This window comes from Malaclemys terrapin, chromosome 1 (genome assembly GCF_027887155.1).
Source record: "Malaclemys terrapin pileata isolate rMalTer1 chromosome 1, rMalTer1.hap1, whole genome shotgun sequence".
Lineage (NCBI taxonomy): Eukaryota > Metazoa > Chordata > Testudines > Emydidae > Malaclemys > Malaclemys terrapin.
In genome coordinates this window covers 74,811,852-74,833,239 of record NC_071505.1, presented here as the reverse complement: position 1 = coordinate 74,833,239, position 21,388 = coordinate 74,811,852, and the positions used below count along the sequence as shown (strand labels likewise).

Sequence of the window (21,388 nt, the reverse complement as noted above, 5' to 3'; positions counted from 1 at the left end):
TGATACCATCACCCTCAAATTAACTATGTGCTTTGCATCACTTAAGCACATGATTGGCTTAGTATTAAAAAGGTATAGCCAAACATGTCAAAGCCTTTTAAAATACTTGTCTGTTTCAAGCCACAAGGAAGCTAGGGGGAAGGCAGATGTACAGCCTATAACTACTTACTAGGAAACAGAATCTTAGCTGTTCTGCCCTGGTACACACTTAAGCCAATCTTTAGTTGCCCACCCAGAGGCAGCAAGCTGAGCTAGGTCAATGCTGTTAACAATAACAAACATGTCTATGAAACCTTTTTACATATAGTGATATTCACCTTCCTCCTTTCCCAGCAGAGAGACACTAATTTGGAAATTTCCCTCCCAGAAGGAAAATTATGCAAAAATCTGAAAATACCCCCCTCTCTCTTTGCTGTGATTAACAAATTGAAATGGAGATGAAGTTCTACATGGTAGGTTAGTTTATTTTGCTTGAACGGAGGTATTTTGCCAGTAGCAGTTTTTAAATCTTTAATCACTCAGAGAGATTAACAGCAAACCTGGAAAATGCAAGGAAACCTATGTATCAGAAACTCACCATAATGCATGTAACCATTGCCTTTGGTAGGATCCAGCTGAATAGCCTTCAAGAAGTACTTTTCTGCCTCACTCTTGCGGCCCTTAAAAAAAAAAAGAGAGAGAAAAAATGGATTATCTTAACACTGAGTCACCCTGGACTCTCCATATGCTCCCACACTTCCCAAATTCCAGGCACTAGAGCAACACAGTTTACTATTATTGCCAGATTCAACTTAAGTAAACAGGAACTAAATGGGAAAAAACTTCATGAACAAATTTAAAGTTCACTTATTAATAGATTCCAAGGCCAGAAGGGCCCACTGTGATCATCTAATTTGACCGCCTGCATAACACAGGCCATAGAATTTCTCTGAAAAAATCCTAGAGCAGGTATTTTTGAAAAAAAAAAAAAATCCAATCTTAATTTAAAAATTACAAGGAGTCCAGTGGCACCTTAAAGACTTTAAAAATGGTCATTCATGGAGAATCCACTATAACCCAAATCTACGGCTTATTACTCTTTCCTCATGGAGAAAATAGCTAAACTGTATTGTACCAATAGTTTGGTATCCTGTCTCAGACACTAGCCAGTATTGTGCAATAACATGCCTATGACTGCAGTTTATTCCTAGTACCAAGCAGTGAGTTGGTTTGTATTATGAGATATGAGCGCCTCAGAATTAAAATGACGTATTTTAATTAAATGCCGCTGATGTGGAAGTAAGACTTCTTGATCTATAATTTTCAAGATTGCCCCGAGTGCCATTTTAAAGATACATACAACATAGCCTACCCCAGGGGTCGGCAACGTTCGGCACGTGGCTCACCAGAGTAAGCACCCTAGTGGGCCGGGCCAGTTTATTTACCTGCTGACGTGGCAGGTTCGGCCGATCGTGGTCCCCACTGGCCGCGGTTCGCCGTCCCGGGCCAATGGGGGCGGCAGGAAGCCACGGCCAGCACATCCCTCGGACCGCGCCGCTTCCCGCCCCCATCGGCCCGGGACGGCGAACCGCAGCGAGCGGGGGCCGCGATCAGCAGAACCTGCTGTGTCAGCAGGTAAATAAACTGGCCCGGCCCGTTAGGGTGCTTACCCTGGCGAGCCGTGTGCCGAACGTTGCCGACCCCAGCCTACCCTATAATCACTTGGTAAAGAAGCAGATTTTAATCAGATTGAGTATTGCATGCATTCTGTACTGTGAGCATCTATCCCATAATGTAGCAGTCAAACAATAACAAGAATTGCTCATAATTATCACTACCCCAAATCCTCAGCCCACGCTGCCTCAACAGCCTGAGAAAAGAAAAGGGGCTTTAAGTGAATCCAGAAAGTTAACAAGTGCAGGTGAAGATGGTGGGCACAAATTTCAAAGTCAAGGTCCCCTCTCAGAAGACACCCTGCCAGAAGCCTCCTCATTTATACTACAGGGGATCCATAAGGTATCCCTCCTGAAAGGGAAGAATTTGGCCCTTATTGTCCAATAACATTATCCTCAGTTTCCAATCCTGATACTTCAGACCCCTTTGTCAAGCCCCTGAACAGATTTTGGAAAATTAATCCTTCCCAGTTACCCACAATGCAAGCGACTGCTACCTCCTAACCACTGCAATCACATAATAGATGAGGCTCTTTTACATTTAGATGCTGAAGCACCTTTCATCCCAATTTTCTTTTCAAAAGGAACATATATTGTACAAGCGTACAGCGATTCCTTCCTCCACCAGTGAAATGGAGCTGCCTCTGTGGGAGAAAGGCAGCAATTCTTTTTAAACAGCATGCAGCAATAGTTCAGCACAAGAAGTGAAGAAGAATGGCGTATCCAGTTGAAACTACCAGGGGAATTCAGGCAGACAGAGTAATTATTCAAGTTCAAATTGGTTCAGGATGCTCAGTTAACATCCTTACTCTGGCAAAAAGGGTCATGTCACAAAGTCCAGCCTGGAGACTCCAAAATTGTAGGCACAGACTGCATGTATCACTAATGCCAACAGAATTAACATTTACAGATCGTGCATCATTGCTCTTTTAACAGACTAATACAATTAGTCTTAGCTGACTGCATTCCGTCTTATGCATACTCAGGTTGCTATTCCTACTGAAAAAAGAACAGTTCACTGAAGGTAGTCATAAAATATGAATCTTCTGCTTCTAGAACTATGTCTATAAGACCACAAGTATTTGTCAAATATAATTTACTTTCATCTATTCAGTTCACCAGAATATGTTACAACTATATTCTGTTTGGCACTTTCCAAATGTAATACTGCACCCAGCTTAAGTCATTCAGGGAAACAGAATACATAATGGTGATAGGTGACCATACACATAGCATCAATAGAATGATTGTTATTGAGAGGCCAAAATGCTCATTAACAAAAACAGGAAAAAAGTCATATATTACATCACCCGAGACATAAACTGAAGTGCCAGCAAATGAACAGTGCAGAACCATTTATTCAGGTTGGCCGTCATTTTAATATATCCACATTTATCAAAGAATGATTAAGAATGTTCTCTTCCAAAGTGACATTCTGAAGGAACTTGCATCACACTCCACCTAAAGAGTCCTTTTCCATGCCATCTGTGTACTGTTAAAATGTCAATATATCAGCACACATTTTGTAAGCTTTGTTTAGGTGTCAGATGATATAAACCCCAGTCATTTGACAGAATCAGGCTATATCACTATTAAAACTTTGGCATTTATCAAACTTGTATCTTATGTCAGGCAACAACATTTTCTACTAGCCACTGTAAGTATTCCTTTGCTAGCACAAGAGGATGCATATGGTGAAATAATCAGGTTTAGAGGACAACACCTATCTTTTCCCCCACTCTATTGTAAGGATTCAGTGCTAAGTAGCACACAGGATAGGAGGAGATAGGTTCTAAATTTTAAGGGAAATCCATAATTAGTTATCAAAATAGTTGAAACATTAAATTGCTGTGGACTGGCACATTTCATGCATATTCATTTTTATGTGCAATGGCCCACACAATGACACAAATGAAGGCATTGAAGACCACTGGAAAGCTCTCAATTTTTAACAGCGAGGGTGAGCAGTTGTATACGTATACACACATGCCTTGGAAACCTCACAAAGTGAAAATACAGCTTTATAACTGCAGAACAGAATTCTATGTCCAAGATAAAATGGTTATTTATAAGTTTTTAATGGGAGGACTCAGTGGCTCTGAGGATGACTAATAGGATAGAACATGCCTTTCAACTACAGGTCACCAGTTCATATGCAGTCCAACTCAGTAGCAAACAGAAGTGTGCCATATGACAGCTTCTTCTTTGCTTGTGAGAAATGAGTAGATAGTCTTAGCCCACATTCTAATGGAGAAGTGCCAACTTCTCTCTCTCTCTCTCACACACACACACACACACACACACACACACACACACACAATAACTGATACTAATTGGCATGTCAGTGAGGGAACAATGATTCAATCATCATAAAAATTGTATCATCATCTGACTTCTAGAGGGGATTCAGCCAGAGGTGGGGTGAAAGCACATAAGAAAGTCAGTTTAAAAAAAGCTTGTGCTGCTCCTAGCCACACTATATTTGTCTGGGCCTTATCCAGAGGTCCCTAATTCAGGAAAAATACCCATTCAGTTCAGTGAGACTCTTCCAAGTGTAAGGGCTCCTTACTCATGTTGCTCAAGCATAAATAGAAGATGGGAGAATGTCCACTGCTATCACTCAAGCATCCCATGAAAAACATGAATCTAGTAAGCACAAATTCTACTAGGTGACCTGGCTTTCAAAAATGTCTCAGCCGCAACAGTTCCCATGGACTTAATGGGAGTAGCTGGGTGATCAGCAAGCAAGCCATTTTAAAGTACCTAAATATCAGGAGCCTAGTTCTAGGTACCCATTTTTGAAAATGATAGCTGTAGTGTTTATCCCAACCGTCATTTCTATCAGATTATGGGCCTCATTCTACAAATATTGTCAGACATAGTGCTCAATTGGGCCTTCAAATAAAATACTTTGAAGTTACTCTGACTGAGGGAGTGACTGGAGGAAAGTTAGTAATTTAAAGAAAGTTGACATCTATTCAAATAAACTGGCATGTATTTCCTGGACTAGAACACTCAAGTACTTAGGACAAAGAAAATAACTCTCCCCTGTCCCACCCAGAAATAATGGAACAAGCCAGCAACAGCAATTTCTCCTCACTCTGCTGGTAGAATCTGTAAAGCTCATGTTGAGCCAGCTGATGTACTTCAAGCTTCTAGAAACCTTAAAATCCTAAACTACTACTAAGATTGGGAGAGGTTAATGCAGTTCTGAATAATGCACTTGCACAAATTTATATGCACTGCTCGCTACCCGTTATGTGGCTCCCTCAACCTCATTCATTTAATAAACAGGTGTCCATTAAAAAACATTAAGAATCCCCTCTTTCCTCCTCAAAGATACGTATTTGCACTAAGAGAGTTACATAATTGTACTGCACATTATTTTGGAAGCATGCAGCACAGCAGTAGTTAGGGGGATGAGTTTTAACATACAGACAGTCCTAAAATTACACCCCCAAAGTTCCACCATAGTTGAAATTGTACAAGGCTGTAATAAGTGAAACAGCAAAAGTCCCTATTTTGCATAGCCTTATGCTGGTGAGAGTTTGGTGGCACAGTGGAAAATGAAATCTATGCATCAAGCAAAATTGACTGTCATTCCCTATGACCAATCCTCTTGATTCCTCTTTACGAATAATCACTTTTTTCAGAAGGACTATACAATTAAAATAACTTTTTGAGTAGAAAAAAGTGACTACAACAAACACTAGAGAGTAGGGGAAACCTGAATACTTTACTATCTCCTTTTGTATTGTAGAAGGCTTCTGAATGCCTGTATGAAAGATAATGTTCCCAACAACAGAAAGGGCAAGTATGTGTGAGGCCACAGGGTCTGTGACAAGACTTTTGCTTCTGTTTTTTGGGGGCGGGGAAAGAAAAAGAAAAAGAAACCTGTTCTATGAACCACTTTCTTTGCCTTATTAAAATGGATGAGTGCTCTGGGGCTGGAGCACCCACAGGAAAAAAATAGTGGGTGCTCAGCACCCACTTGTAGCCTCGCCGATCAGCTTCTCCCCCTTCCTCCCAGTGTCTCCCACCTGCTGCGATCAGCTATTCGGTGGCAGGCAGGAGGCACTGGTGGGAGGGGGTGGGGCGCACTTGGGGTAGGGGGCAGGAAGAGGCAGGGCAGAAATGGGGCCTTGGGGGAAGAGGTGCAGTAGAGGCAGGGCCTGGGGTTGAGCACTCCCGGGGAAATGACAAAGTCGGCGCCTGTGCACAAGACAATTAAAAACATGAATATAATGGAACTAGATAGATGTTTACATGTCCTAGTGAGTAATTCTATCATCTAATTCTTGTAAACTTTTTAGTCAGGAAGGTCTGGATAAAGAGAGGTACTAAGCAGTTGTATCTTCCATTGAAGTTAATGAGAGCTGAGAGTGCTCAGCAGTCCTCTGGATAAAAACCCATGTTGAGGAGGTGAAGGTGATGTAAGTACCTACCTGGACCGATTCCACTCTCCCTAGCCATTCTGGGGCCAGAGGAGTTTTGTGCCCCTGTCAATTATTGGGAGGCATGCCCCTGGTGTATGTCTCCCTTCAAAGTGTTCTGTTTAATGCCATATCATCTAGTTCTGTCCCCTGTACTCATGGCAGGACTAAATATTATCTAGACTATTCCTGACAGGTGTTTGTCTAACCTGCTGTGAAAAATCTCCAATGACAGAGGTTCCACAATCTCCCTGGGCAATTTATTCCAGTGCTTAATAACCCTAACAGTTACAAAGTTTTTCCTAATGTCCAACCTAAACCGTCCTTGATGCAATTTAAGCCCATTGGTTTTTGCCCTATTCTCAGAGGTTAAGGAGAACAATTTTTCTCCATCTTCCTTGTAACAACCTTTTATATACTTGAAAACTATTATTTCCCCTCTTAGTCTTCTCTTCTCCAGACTAAATAAACTCAGTTTTTTTCAATCCTCCCTTTTAGGTCATATTTTGTAAACGTTCAATCATTTTTGTTGCTCTTCTCTGGACTTTCTCCAATTTTTCCACATATTTTCAGAAATGTGGCACCCAGAACTGGACACAATTCTCCAGTTGAGGCCTAATCAGTGTGGAGTAGAATGGAAGAATTACTTCTCGTGTCTTGCTTACAATATACCTGCTAATACATACCAGAATGATTGCTTTTTTTTTTTTTTTTTTTTGCAAAAGTGTTACACTGATGACACCTATTTAGCTTGTGATCCACAATGACCCCCAGATCCCTTCCTACAGTACTCCTTCCTAGGCAGTCATTTCCCATTTTGTATGTGTGCAACTGATTGTTCCTTCTTAAGTGGAGTACTTCGCATTTGTTCTTATTGAATTTCATCCTGTTTTCTTCAGAAAATTTCTCCAGGTTATCCAGATCATTTTGAATTTTAATCCTATCCTCCAAAGCACTTGCAACCCCTCCCAGCTTGGTATCATCCACAAACTATACTCTCTATGCCATTATCTAAATCATTGGTGAAGATATTGAACAGAACCAGTACCCAGAATTGATCCAGGTGGGACCCCAGTCGATATGCCCTTCCAGCTTGACTGTGAACCACTGATAACTACTCTCTGGGAATGGTTTTCCAACCACTTGTGCACCCACCTTATAGTAGCTCCATCTAGATTGTATTTCCCTAGTTTGTTTATGAGAAGCTCACGCGAGATAATATCAAAAGCCTTAATAAAGTGAAGATATACCATATCTACCACTTCCCGGCATCCACAAGGTTCGTTACATGCTAACATGTCCTCTTTTATGACATCCTACCACTTGTTCTTGGGTCTGTCTCTGTTTTTTCGTTCAATCTTGAAATCTGTTGAACTCTTGTAACCTTGTAACTCTTGTAATAGTTATCAGGACTGTGATTTACATGACCAGATGATCTCAGTCTGCACTCCCTCTATTCTTCGTTTGTGGATGTTACTTTGAACATGCCTCTAAAATACACATTCCTCATATGGTCTTTTTTTCACCACTCATCCATCTCAACATTTGCATTTCTTTGGAACAGATCATTTGCTCATGTTATATGAAATCAGTACAAATAAAAAATAGTGCAGTACATGAAAAAAAGTATGGCATACCAATTTTACTTTAGAGGGTTTTTTAAAAAAAATTCATCATTTATTCAGTGTTTTAGTTTTTTGCTCTTCCTTAGGGTCTAAGAGGAATTTACCAAAAAGGAATAACTAACTTTTATTAAGACACAAAAGGGCTGTAAAAAAGTAATAGGCAAATTTTAAAGAAAATGATTTCTTCACACACTTGGAGTTATATTTACTGTACGGAAAGTATTGAGTATTCATCTCTATCATTATTCTATAGACTATTCTTATATCCTGACCATATAATGAAAGTGGAATGGATGCATGTGAAATTAATTCCCATATTAGGCAATTTCCTTTCCATCCAGTCCTAAGTCTCTTTTTTATCATTTTTGATGAAGTAGAGTATTAACATCTACCTGTGTTCCATGACAGTAAATTCACTGTCTTTACATATTGTTTTCATTGAATTCTATAAATTCTTACTGAAGAGAATTTGGCCTATATCCTGCATTCTTCTCTGATTACAGTCAAATTTACTATATGTAGACTAGTAACAGGTAACTGGGGGCCTATATTGTACCATTTAACAAAATAAAGATATTTCTTTCTTTCATGAAAACAGTTCATTGTGTGTTTGCCTTCTCTGTTTCCAGTCATGAGCTTCAAATTTTCGTGAGTGAGTAGGAACAATTTATGGCTTCCACTATCCTATTCACAGGAGCAAGACACAATGTCATTTACCAACTGGTAATCTAAATACCTTTTAAAATTTATTTTACAATGAGCGAGCCTTTCATTTTACAATTAGTCCCACAGAATTTTGGCGTACAGTCAAAAATATGTCCTAATGGAATTGAGAAGTGTATTCATGGATATAGTTTTATGACATGTGGCCAACCTCAGGAAATACAACCTTGATAGATGCCAGTTATGGAAATATCTCTAGCTAGGAAATCCTGTCATTTAAGACACAGATGTATCCATGTATACTGGATAAACCACACCTAAAGCAACTGGGGGATAATGGCCATAAAGTAATGCAATGTGACTTTTATATTCAGACATATTCTGAGAGAAAAAAAGAATGAGAAACTATGTAGTACGTGTTTGGTATATAAAAACTGATCCCAAAATTGGAACTCCAGGCCCAAACCACCTCTGAACGTTAGGAAATTTCAGAATTAGATCCAAACTTTCTGACTTGGACCCATCCCTAATAATAATGGCATGGTCTCAAGCTTGGTTCAATTTGGCTAGATCGTAAGTGGACCCCACAAAGGGTTTAATACAATAGAAAATTATGTCATATATATATTGCACTCTGAAGATAAGCCGCTGTTCTCAAATTTAAGACTAGTCAATAAACGTCTGAATGGTGATAAGGGCACTTTATTACACAGCAGTCAAAGAGCCAACCAGTTAATCATTTTTGGATGTCAGTCAATGATGGATTGAATTTAATTGAATATGGACCTACCAGGAATCCTATATCCATAATACTCTGCTATGATGGGAATTAAACTGGAAAATTCAACTTTTATTAAAAAATTCCTCCTATGAATAATTTTACCTGCCAAGATATTTAGCCTCCAAAAATGAAATATCTAACCAGTTCAGTCATCTAACTGAGTTGGCCCATTTAGAAAGTGTGTCTTTTCATGCAAGTGAAAAATTTCTAGAGTTTGAAAGCATTTAATAAACAATCCTTGAAATGTTATTCCTACTGTCAAGGCTGCTTCCCCACTCTGAACTTTAGGGTACAAATGTGGGGGCCTGCATGAAACTTCTAAGCTTAACTACCAGCTTAGATCTGGTCCGCTGCCACCACTCCCAATGTGCTAATTCCCTTCCCTGGGTAGCCTTGAGAGACTCTTCACCAATTCCCTGGTGAATACAGATCCAAACCCCTTGGATCTTAAAACAAGGAGAAATTAACCATCCCCCCTCCTTTCTCCCACCAACTGCTGGTGGATCAAGATCCAATCCCCTTGGATCTAAAAACAAGAAAAAAATCAATCAGGTTCTTAAAAAGAAGGCTTTTAATTAAAGAAAAAGGTAAAAATCATCTCTGTAAAATCAGGATGGGAAATAACTTTACAGGGTAATCAAACTTAAAGAGCCCAGAGGACCCCCCTCTAGCCTTAGGTTCAAAGTTACAGCAAACAGAAGTAAACACCCTAGTAAAAGATACATTTACAAGTTGAGAAAACAAAGATAAAACTAACACGCCTTGCCTGGCTGTTTACTTACAAGTTTGAAATATGAGAGACTTGTTCAGAAAGATTTAGAGAGCCTGGATTGATGCCTGGTCCCTCTTAGTCCCAAGAGCGAACTCCCCCAAAACAAAGAGCACAAACAAAAGCCTTCCCCCCACCAAGATTTGAAAGTATCTTGTCCCCTTATTGGTCCTTTGGATCAAGTGTCAGCCAGGTTACCTGAGCTTCTTAACCCTTTACATGTAAAAGGATTTTGGAGTCTCTGGCCAGGAGGGATTTTATAGTATTATACACAGGAGGGCTGTTGGCCTTCCCTTTATAGTTATGACACCTACTATAGTTATATTATGCTGTTTTCAGCTAATCACTATATAAAATGCCATAAACTACTCCAGAAAATTATATACATATATATTAAAGTTGAATGTAACTTGAATATATTTCAGCATTTCAACTTCAAAACTTTTTTTAAAGAACAGTAACTCAGTGACTAATCTTCGCTATTCCTGCTTGGTACCAATATGCAAATGTTACCGTTATTTTACACAGAGGAAAAAGGAGATGGTCAAAGCACAGTACCTCTACAGCCAGAAAGGATGTTGCTGTCAGAGCTGCCAAACAGAACTTCAGAGATCCTGGCTCCTACGCTTCTTTTCAAACCATTGGAACATGCTGGGCTGATCAAATCATTAATAGTAATGGATCAAACTCAGTTGATCCGTTATACATTTTCTTTCCTTTTGTCCCATCCTTTTCTTTTCTCCCTCCCTCATATTTCCATGCTCATATCTATTTAAATTTATTTTGTTCTGTCATTCAGGGTATGCACTAATTATTCATTAATATTGCTTATATATAATGTGGTAAGGAAGGGAACTTTGGCAACAACAGATTCTTAGAGCATGTTTACATTTACTGTGGATCGATGCTGCAGCAATCGATCCACTGGGGATTGATTCAGTGGGGCTAGTGAAGACCCGCTAAATCAACCGCAGATCGCTCTCCCATCGACTTCGGTACTCTACCGGAACGAGAAGCTTAAGGTAAGTCAACGGGAGAGTTTCTCTCATCTACCCAGCGCGGTGTAGACACCGCAATAAGTCTACCTAAGCTATGTCGACTCCAGCTATGTTATTCACGTAGCTGGAGTTGCGTAACTTAGGTCGACTTAACCCCATAGTGTAGACCTGCCCTTAGTCAGATCCTTTGTTGCTGTTTGATACCAATAGGCTTTTTATATCCAATTTGAGGAATAGTGCGCATTGACAATTTGAACTCCAATTTTCTGACTAGTCAGTTGTGCAAAAGTGGCAGCAAACACCCTAGGGAAGATTTTGGCCACCTACTGGGGATACGTTTAAAATGTGAGGGATCAGGTTTAACTTTAATTTTTACTCTAAGACAGGATAGAGGCTTATAAATCATTTTGTTTCTTGGAGTTTAATTTAAAAGAGTCCTTAACTATCATATGTGTGTGACTTATTTAATCATATCAAACATTCTGGATTGTATGGAATCACCTAGTATGATTGTTACTGAATTTACTTGGCTCAGAACTGAAATACAGAAACTTTATGAAGCAAATTATTTCCCCCCAATATTTAAGGTTCAATTTTGAAGCTGGTAAAAATAAGAGATTAATAGCACTATGTGGAGCCAAATAAATTTGCCAAGTAAAAGGCAAACCAATACTGCATGTTTCCCCAAAGAGATACACCGAAACATATAATTCTTAAACTACATCTTGCCTAATTTTATATTATTGGGCTGTTTCTTAAGCAAACCAACCACTATTTGCATTATTACAAACTGTGGGCATTTTGATGTGAGCAGAAATCCACTTGGGGTATATAGAATTGAAACCTTCAATCTGGTTCCATCTATGACACCTAAGTAAGGTTTCTAGAAAGAGACTAGTGCATCCAACACCATTGCCTATCCAGTATAAGCAGATGCCAATTGACAGCCTTCAGTAGGCAAAAAAGTTTAGGCTGAATGCCTACTGAACTTAGATTAACGCAAAAATGGCCTTGCTTATGTTTCCTTAGCATGTGTGCTGACATTTTCTCCCTTTGAAAATTTTGTTCACACAATGCAAAGCAAATTAGAGTACATGCTCAAGGCTGCACCTGGGCCTGTCATTTTTAGACAAAGAGACTCCATTACATTTTATAAATGGAGTTCTGAAATTTGAAAGCCTTTCATAAGAATTATGTTTTTCCTTGTGAAGAAGAAATAAATTACCTAAGTAAGGCAAGAGCTCAGGTGCTTTGGCTGTTACCCCATGTTTTCCCAGTTGACTGATGAGGTCAGCTAGGATGTTGCTTTCACCAGTATGTTTCTCAAACAATTTATCTAACTTAGCATGCAAGGCCTTAAGAGAGCTTAAAAAAATGCATAACATTCAGGTATTGCTGATCCAAATGGCTAAATTCTGTTCTTGAGAAAAGAATAAATAAAATAAAACTAGGAACTTAAACACCAGCCAACAGGCTGCTTTCTAGTTGTCCTACTAGCTGAGCTACTAATCATGCTTTTTAACCACTAAATTTAGCTGTTCTTATATACATTCTGCAAAAATGTACCCTAGTGAGCATAATTTTTAGATATGAGCATACAGCATTATCTTTTGTATGAGTAGCCAAATAGTTGTGACTGTTGATACTCAGTAAGAAGATCCAAATTCATTACACCATTCCTTTGGAGCACAATATTCAAGCATTTCAAGTTTTGTCATTTTTTCTGCATGTACAGGAACACTACCTGTTTCATCTTGGAATTTCCCATATCCCAGAAAAGGTATAAAGACATTACAAATATTTACACAATAGAACAGCACAGGGAGCTTATAATTTTAGTGTAGGATTTCCCAAATTGCTCAGTGTTGGCCTACCTCTTCTCCCAATTAAGCCAATGAGAGCTTTACCATCTACCTCAAAGGGAGCGGAATTGAGCGCTTTGTGGTACATAGGTTTTGTGCTGAGTGAATTTCAACTTAGAACATAACTATTGAGCGAATATAATGGCATCCAAAAAACATATGGTGTTGTATCTATCTATGCAGTGAATGAGCACATGTTGTTAAAGCTTTAACAACCAGCTATAAAAACAAATGAGGGGTCTGAGCCTCATTTACACTTAAGCGTCTTTACACTACTCTATCAGTGCAAAGGGGCCTCAGAGTGGAAGTAAACTGTATTTAAACCCTCTAAAATACAAATTGCTCCCACTTTAAGGCATCTTTGCACGCTAAGACCTGGTCTACACTGGGGGGGGGGGGGGGGGTTGATCTAAGTTACGCAACTTCAGCTATGTGAATAACATAGCTGAAGTCGACCTACTTAGATCGACTTACCATGGTGTCTTCACCGTGGTGAATCGACTGCTGCCGCTCCCCCGTCGACTCTGCCTGCGCCTCTCACCGAGCTGGAGTGCAGGAGTCGACGGGAGAGTGCTCGGGGGTCGATTTATCGCGTCTAGACTAGACGTGACAAGTCAACCCCCGCTGGATCGATCGCTGCCCGCCAATCTGGCGGGTAATGTAGACATACCCTTAGAGAGAATGAAGTTGCTGTAGTACAAATGAGAATTAGGCCTCAGATGTATTGTCACATCTGAACAAACAGACTTACATGAAATGTATTGAAAAGATCAATAAGTAAAATGTTTTTGAGGTCTACAAGTGTAACTTTAAATGTCCAGCTTTTATTACAACACAGACTGTGTCTTCTGAGTTCCACAGACATATCCTTGTAGATACTCTGACAGTAAGCTTTACTAAGAGTCATTTTGCCCAGGAATGCCACATGTTTAACACTTCTATGAATGTAAGACAGTTGTCTGCTTCATTAATAGTTGTTTTTTAAAAAGGTTTAAGCCATATCACTTTATTGCACGCACGGACACACACATGCACTATTTGGGTAGGCTTAGAAAAGAATTATTATTTCAGGGGTGTCTAAGGCTCAATCAGAGATTGGGACCCATTGTACTAAGCATTATAAACACTCACAAGACCCACACACAAAAATAATTACTCCTATATCAAAAAGTTCTCAAACAAAAAGCAAAATTTGAACTTTTTCTAAAGAAACAGTAATATCAAAATATGTAAACAAAATACTAGTGTGTAACACATTAAAATGTACAAAGGTTTGCAACAATATTCATTTTCGGGGATGTGTGTAAATAATTAGATTTTATGTTGTGCTTCAAACTGAAGCTGGTATTTTCTGCTCTTTTGCAGAAACAGGTGGAAGTCTATAAATGGAATGGGTTAGCACCTTCCAAATAACCTCATACTAAGCATATACAAAACCAAGCAAATTAGCTAGCACAAGAAAAATTATAGAGCTTAGATTAGACTTTCTGCCTTCCATTGTTCATTGTATTGCTTGTAAAATGAAGGTTTAAAGTCCCGCTATGCAAACAGCCCTTCAAAACAGGAGTAATATTAGCTGCTTGCAGATCTGAAGCTGCAAAAATCAACTTAAAATTAAATGAATTAATATCATTCATTCACCACACTGTTACCATAATTTTAAGTTTTACAGTACAGGATGAATTCTGATTTACCTTTTTTTTTTTTTTTTACAGTTGTAAAAACAGGGTATACCATCCTGTGTTTCAGCAGGGTAAACCACTCAAAAAGGAACAAATTCTGTTTAAAAATCTCTTTTCAGCAAGATCTGATGTCATCTTTTAATGTCTACTGCACTTGAGATTTGAGTTTGATTCATAACACTGTATCCTACATCGTTGAAGGCAACTATGATAATTAGAAACTTGTTTCAGTGGACCAAGAAAAGGAACAAGACACAGAGGTCATTGTCCCAAGCGGTCAAGAAGAGAAAGGAGGATTATATTAACTTTTCACAGCTAAACAGGTATATTGGATAGAGCAATAAAGCAGCTTTATTTTAAGGTGTCTTATAGGACTAATTTTTGAAGAAATAAAAAGTATCAGGAAATCATAAAAGAAATCATAGGTTAAGAACATGCTCTCTGCATTCATATTTCATTAGTTGCATTTGATATGTTAGAGCCAAGTCCAGACAATATAAATGCATTTAGTAACTCAGTACTCTAGCACACTACTTGATTTATACTCATACATTTATAAAACTATAAATTGCTCCTACTGCAAATTGGGAAATCACAGCCTACAGCAATTAGCAGCAATTTGGCAATTCTTAACAGACTGGGCATAGGTTACGTCCTCCCCACAAACATAACAGTTGTTCACAAGAGGAAGATGAATCCAGAAGGTACAAGAAGCTGGTTCAATAGCCAGGTTTGGCACTGGTGGAATTAGTAGGTGTTAATACTGGCAACAGACTTAAGGAGGCAGAAAAGCTGGGGTTAAAATTGGGCTATTTAAGTCAGGAAATAAAACATTATTGAATTTGTGAACTTTACAGTTTTGATTTTACAACTAGGTTTATGTTGTACAATTGCCTTTGGCTGAGACCTAGAAGCTTGGCTGAGCATTTTTTTTTTTTAGCTCCCCGGCCAAGGAAAGTTTTCTAGCTCAGTTATCATTTTCATTCTTCATCTCCTCCCACTCACTGCCCCATCTCTTCCTTGGAAAATAAGCTAACAGCCAAGTAGAACTTTTAATAGAAGCTTGTTTCAACATTTGTTTTACTGTAGCTCAAAAAAAAAAAAAAGGTACAAAAAGTTTGACTTTAAACAAACTACGACTGGTGTGACATAAAAGGAGAGACCCCCCAAAATGTCTCTCCTTAACATTTGAGAGAATCACCCAAGGCACTATAATAACTTCCCGCCTTTTTTCAGTCATCTGTGCAGTGTCCATTTCTATTCAATAGACTTAAATAGCAAAGTTCAAATTAAGAATGAATCACAATGTGACTTTAACCCTGGCTTGGAGGGATGAGATGAGAGATTATTCCAGTTTCCATCTCTATCTAATCCCAGTGGAATCTGTAGAGACTTCGATTAAGCATGCCAGTGAGTGCGAGTCATGAAAGAAGCCTTTGTGATGAAGATACCTCTGCTTGAAACTCCTTTCACAGACGCCATCGAACAACCATTGTGCTGTAAAACTGACCAAGGCTGAACCAACAACCTGGAGGTCAAAGGTTTCATATCCCACTGTTAATTTCCTGCTCCATTCAGCTCTCCTGAAAAAACTGATGACTGTAGAAAATCCAATAAAATATATTCTTCTCCTTTCCCATGTATTGGTCATAAATCATTCCCAATATTGAAAGGTTTCAGAGTAGCAGCCGTGTTAGTCTGTATCCGCAAAAAGAACAGGTACTCTAAGGTGCCACAAGTACTCCTGTTCTTTTTCCCAATATTGAAATGTCAGTGACCAAACTTGAATAATTAAAAACAAAAACAAACCACAACCACATATATGCATTTCATATCCACTACCACATCATCATCTAACTAGTGTTGTGTTCTGAAGCACTATGTTAATTACATTCTGGAAGGGTAAAAAACAAAAAACAAAAAAATGCTCCTTTTGTGTCTTCTGTCTTATTTTTCTGTTAATGCACATTGCTGTCATATGTACAGCAATGAATATATACAGAGAAGACATGGCAATAATAAAAGAAAAGATAATTTTAGGGCAATATTAATCATTTTTGATGAAAATAGACAAACATGAAAGAGTGCGTGTGTGGGGAAAGGAGGGGTATTGTATTTCACTGGCCTATGGTTTAACATCATGATGTGGTGTCCAATACTCAGAGTTGTATAGAGATTCATTTCAATTCTGCTATCGATATATATTCTTTCCTGAACCTGAAGGCACTGGTTGCTTCATATGCATCTTGTGTTTAAATTCCTTCAAGAAATGTAAACAGTTAAACTCTAATACAAATTTGTGTGGACTTTTTCACCCTTTTCCATTCTCCCTCCAAATTAGGTGCATGTTATCAATTCAGAAACCCACAATTATATAATAAAATTATTTCAGGACTAAAGGACAAATCTAAAATTTCTTGTAGCCAGTTCTCATAATTTGGAAATAATTAAGATGTTAAAAAAAAAAAGATGTAGAATTTTTTTTTCCATGGAAATGACAAGACATCCCATAACAGATTGTATATTCCATCTAATCAGCAATTAAGAATATATGTAAAATTACATATGTAAAAGAGAGGTGTGGGGTGGAAAAAATAGAGATCTGGATTCTAACTGAGAAAACCCTTCCTTCCTCTTCCACATGTTCTAGTAAAATAGAACTTCTGAGTCTCATAAAAATATTTCTTCAAGAAAAAAAAGAGAATGAGAAAAAAAAAAAACCCTCATCATGCAAGCTTTCAAATATACTCCTCAGGTGCAAATAATGAAGTGGGCCAGAAGAGGAAGGTGAACTGGGAAATCCTGTGATGTATTCCACTTGGAGTTTAATATTAAATAGATATATCCCAAAAGTGCATGTGTATGTCAGTATGTGAGAAATTTTAACTGGAATTGGGAATTAGACTGGAAAATTATAGTTCCACAGCTTGAAACTGACAGACAGTGGGATAATGATCAGAGCTCAACTATTATTCCATTGCAAACTGAAAGCTCCAATCTGTACTGGCGTTATTAAACCTTTTAATTGACAGCTTTTAGTAACATTTGAAAATAGATGTTGAATTCACTTTAATTGTTGTCGTCACTTCCTTCTCTCATCTCAGTCCTTCTGTTCTAAACTTTTCTCGCTGCAATTCATGTATTTTAAGCAAAAGTAAAGAAAGGGTGGAGGATATGGTGGAGTTAAAGTATTTCTTTTACATTTCTTTCCTGTTACACTGTATACAAAAGTCCTTTGTCAGAAGACTGTGTAGAAGAGGGGCCCTAGTGAAGCTGAGGGCAGGTCTTCACTACGGGGGGGGGGGGGGTCGATTTAAGATACGCAAATTCAGCTACGCGAATAGCGTAGCTGAATTTGACGTATCGGAGCCGACTTACCCCGCTGTGAGGACGGCGGCAAAATCGACCTCCGCGGCTCCCCATCGACGGCGCTTACTCCCATCTCTGCTGGTGGAGTAAGAGCGTCGATTCGGGGATCGATTGTCGCGTCCTGACGAGACACGATAATTCGATCCCCGAGAGATCGATTTCTACCTGCCGATTCAGGCGGGTAGTGTAGACCTAGCCTGAGACAAAGGAAGATGAGGGTGTTCAGAGGGAAGCCAAAGGATTGAGGAGCAGAACAAGGCAGAGCAACATACAGTATTTCTTCACTGCAAACAATGCCACCAGCCTCATCAATGGATGGGGGACATTGATGGGGCCTGCTGTGAAAGAGGGACAGCCCCAGTGGCAAGGGACGGAGACACTCGCCAAGGGACAATAGGTAGCTCCTCCCCTTGGGAGTCTCTGGCACCCATTGGCCAGCTGGGAGAGAGGGGTGCTGATTTGCCAGCACTTCCCAGTTCCCAGGATTTAGCCCAGAGCAGGAGCCAGGTGACATCTCTTTCAGCTCCATTCCAGCAAGGAAGATGTACATTTGTCCGATGGAAATGCTTACATATGGCTACAGGATATGAGGCAATGGATTGGGCAGGAATTGTGATACCATACAGTGTGGTTGGGTGGGGAGAGCGATCAAGCTAGTTGCTGATGCTCCCTGTATCCAGTTTTCATTGTGGTTAAGGGAATAAAATGAACGGTCCCCAGAGATAAGAAACCTGGGATTCTGGTGAAGGACTTTGGGCTCAAGTAATAGGGTGAAACCTTGTGGCCCTCGCAGGCAGAAGTTGGACCTTGTGGTTCTCATGGGCCCAGGTCCCCACACAGGTTCACCCTCTGTCCCCCTCATGGGGGAAGGGTTCTAGGACTCAGAGAGAACTGAATTCTGGGGTAAGTGGAGGAAGTCCTACCCCATGTTATGGGTTATATGATAATGAGTCCTATAACCGCCTCACTGGAACCAATTCAATGCCTAATACAGGAGAGTGTGGGTGATGGGTGGTGGGTAGCAGCCCTCCCTTCTGTTAAAATTTAATAAAAGTTGCAGCCTGCCACTGAATTCCATGCATATGTCTGTTCTCATTTTGCTGCTGTGTCCACATCAATAGGTGTGTTGTTAATTCATATTAGCTAAACCATAATAGCTGACTCAGGTTAAAATAGCAGTGAAGACATGGCAACTCAGCTTTTAACTTGAGTGAGCAGCTCTAGTTAAAGCCTAGAGGGGAGTCTGGGGTTGAAAGCGAGATGCTAACCCAAGCTAAAAGGCAAATTGCCATGTCTTCACTGCTATTTTAACCAGAGTTAAGAACACACTGTTTGGTGGTAGGTGGGTGGTTGTTGGTGATGGTGGTGGTGGTGGTGTGTGTGTGTTTCAGTGAAGTCATACCCACATGACAACTAGGGAAACAAAGGAGGTATGCCAATGGAAGTGAAAGGCTGAAAGATAAAGAAGAGTATGGGAGAGAAAAAGAAGATTGTGAGTAGAAAATAGAGAGGAAGTGATCAGCACAGCAGAAAGAAATGGGAAGAAAATGGCAGCTGCAAAAATGGGAGGAAGTATTAGTGACTAAGAAAAGAGGGAATCCGTTTTATAACTTCAAAACGTCAGGGAGACAGTTAGCTGCACACTACTGGTGCAATGGGATATCCAAATAGGGACTGTAATTCCCTTCTCTGCTGTGACTATCTTTGGGCACATTATGCTGGAGCCGTGAGCTCAACTGTTTACAGATCTGAAAGTGAATTTCAGGAGGCAACATGAGCATGTTGAAAAAGTCTAGCAAAATCATGGTATGGCCAGCCCTGCACTAAGACTGTGAGAAGGACAATGTAAGGCCTTTCCTTTGAAAGATGAGGGCAAGAAAATCATCATGGAAAAGCTACCATTAAAAGATGGAAGTGTGCAGGCTGAGTATAAGACAAGTAATTGGGTGTTCTGGGTTACATTTCCAGTCACTGCTATTGATGTGCTGTATGACTCGGCAAGACACTTCACCACTGAGGAATGCCTCAGTTTCCCTTGTAAAATAAAGATAATGTTTTAATATATCACATTATTGCACAGCCCAACTGCTGCCTGTAAATGCTTTAGGATCCTTAGATGAAAGGGAGTAATATATGGAGATATACCTATCTCATAGAGCTGGAAGGGACCCTGAAAGGTCATTGAGTCCAGCCCCCTGCCTTCACTAGTGGGACCAAGTACTTATTCTGCCCCAGTTCCCTAAGTGGCACCCCCTAAAGGAGGGATAGCACCCCCTAAAGGAGGGATAGCTCAGTGGTTTGAGCACTGGCCTACTAAACCCAGGGTTGTGAGCTCAGTCCTGGAGGGGGCCACTTAGGGATCTGGGGCAAAATCAGTATTTGGTCCTGCTAGTGAAGGCAGGGGGCTGGACTCAGTATGTAAACAAAGATATTTTAATATTAAAATAAGGACATTCACCATCTAAATCAACTATAATAAAGTAACTTAGGGCTTTGACCTCACGGAACAGCACTATGATACAATTTGAAACAGACTACATTAGTTCGCACCAGGGAACTTTTAGTGCACCCCAGCAGGGTCGAAACAGACCAATTAATGTGCAACTTGTTAGTGTATTATAAAGATCACACTCCCGTACAATGCATTATCCCACTGTGTAGACAAACCCTTAGTCTTAATGCATGCATCTTTCAGATGGATACAGTATTCTTTATTTCCTGCTATAAACTTGTATATGGTTACTGTGAGCTATACTACAGCTGCTATGTTCCTCCTCAGAGGTGGCTGCATTTCATTAATGGGCAAGGGGTTACAAAGATATATAGGTGATGTTTTACAGTATATTTAGTTCCTGAGTTGGAAGATACTATTGAAATACAAAGTATTTATTAATAGCATCATAATCAATTTCCAGACCAAGAATGCCACAAGGCCAGGTTATTCCTCTACCTCACTTCTTTTGGGAACTCTAGTATTTACTCTCAGAAATGGATTAACTCACCGTGAGAGCCAGAAGTTTCCCATATGTGAGATGTGCTGGGATGTGGTCAGTCTTGGATCGCAACGACTCCATATACCAGTGTTCTGCTTCAGGCAGCTTGCTCAGTCTCATGTAGGCTTCTCCTATTAAATAAATGATAACCAGTCTGAGGACATAGGATTTTAATAGATTTATCATTTGAATTGCAAAAATTAAAAAAAAGTTCTACGTTGTGACTGTCCACCTATATATGAATGATGGCCTCTAAGACAATGCATAGCTTTGAATGCCGGCAAGTTAGAAAACAAACTACTTTATGGACACCTTAGTGATGAAGGAACGGAGGAATAGTCTTATTAAGGATGAAAGATCACAAGCGAGATGAAAGTCTGGTTGGAAAGGAATTGAAAGTGGGAGTATCAATCAAAATTCCCAAAGTAACCAACACATCTGCTATGCAAGAACTATTTCTTTTCAATCAATTCACATTACACAGCATGAAGTGAAATTACAGCATGTATTTGTGTTTAACCATAACGCATCAAGATCATAGATGAGGGTAAAAAAAACCGA

At 39.5% G+C, this 21,388-nt stretch overlaps 1 protein-coding gene across 1 annotated transcript in view; it reads right to left on the bottom strand.

The window, feature by feature from the left end:
- Positions 1–21,388, bottom strand: part of TMTC2 (transmembrane O-mannosyltransferase targeting cadherins 2) — a 356,223-nt gene that overhangs the window by 60,699 nt on the left and 274,136 nt on the right. The window contains 2 exon segments of the mRNA XM_054027472.1: positions 578–659; positions 20,837–20,958. Of these exon segments, the coding sequence (XP_053883447.1) occupies positions 578–659; positions 20,837–20,958 (204 nt within the window).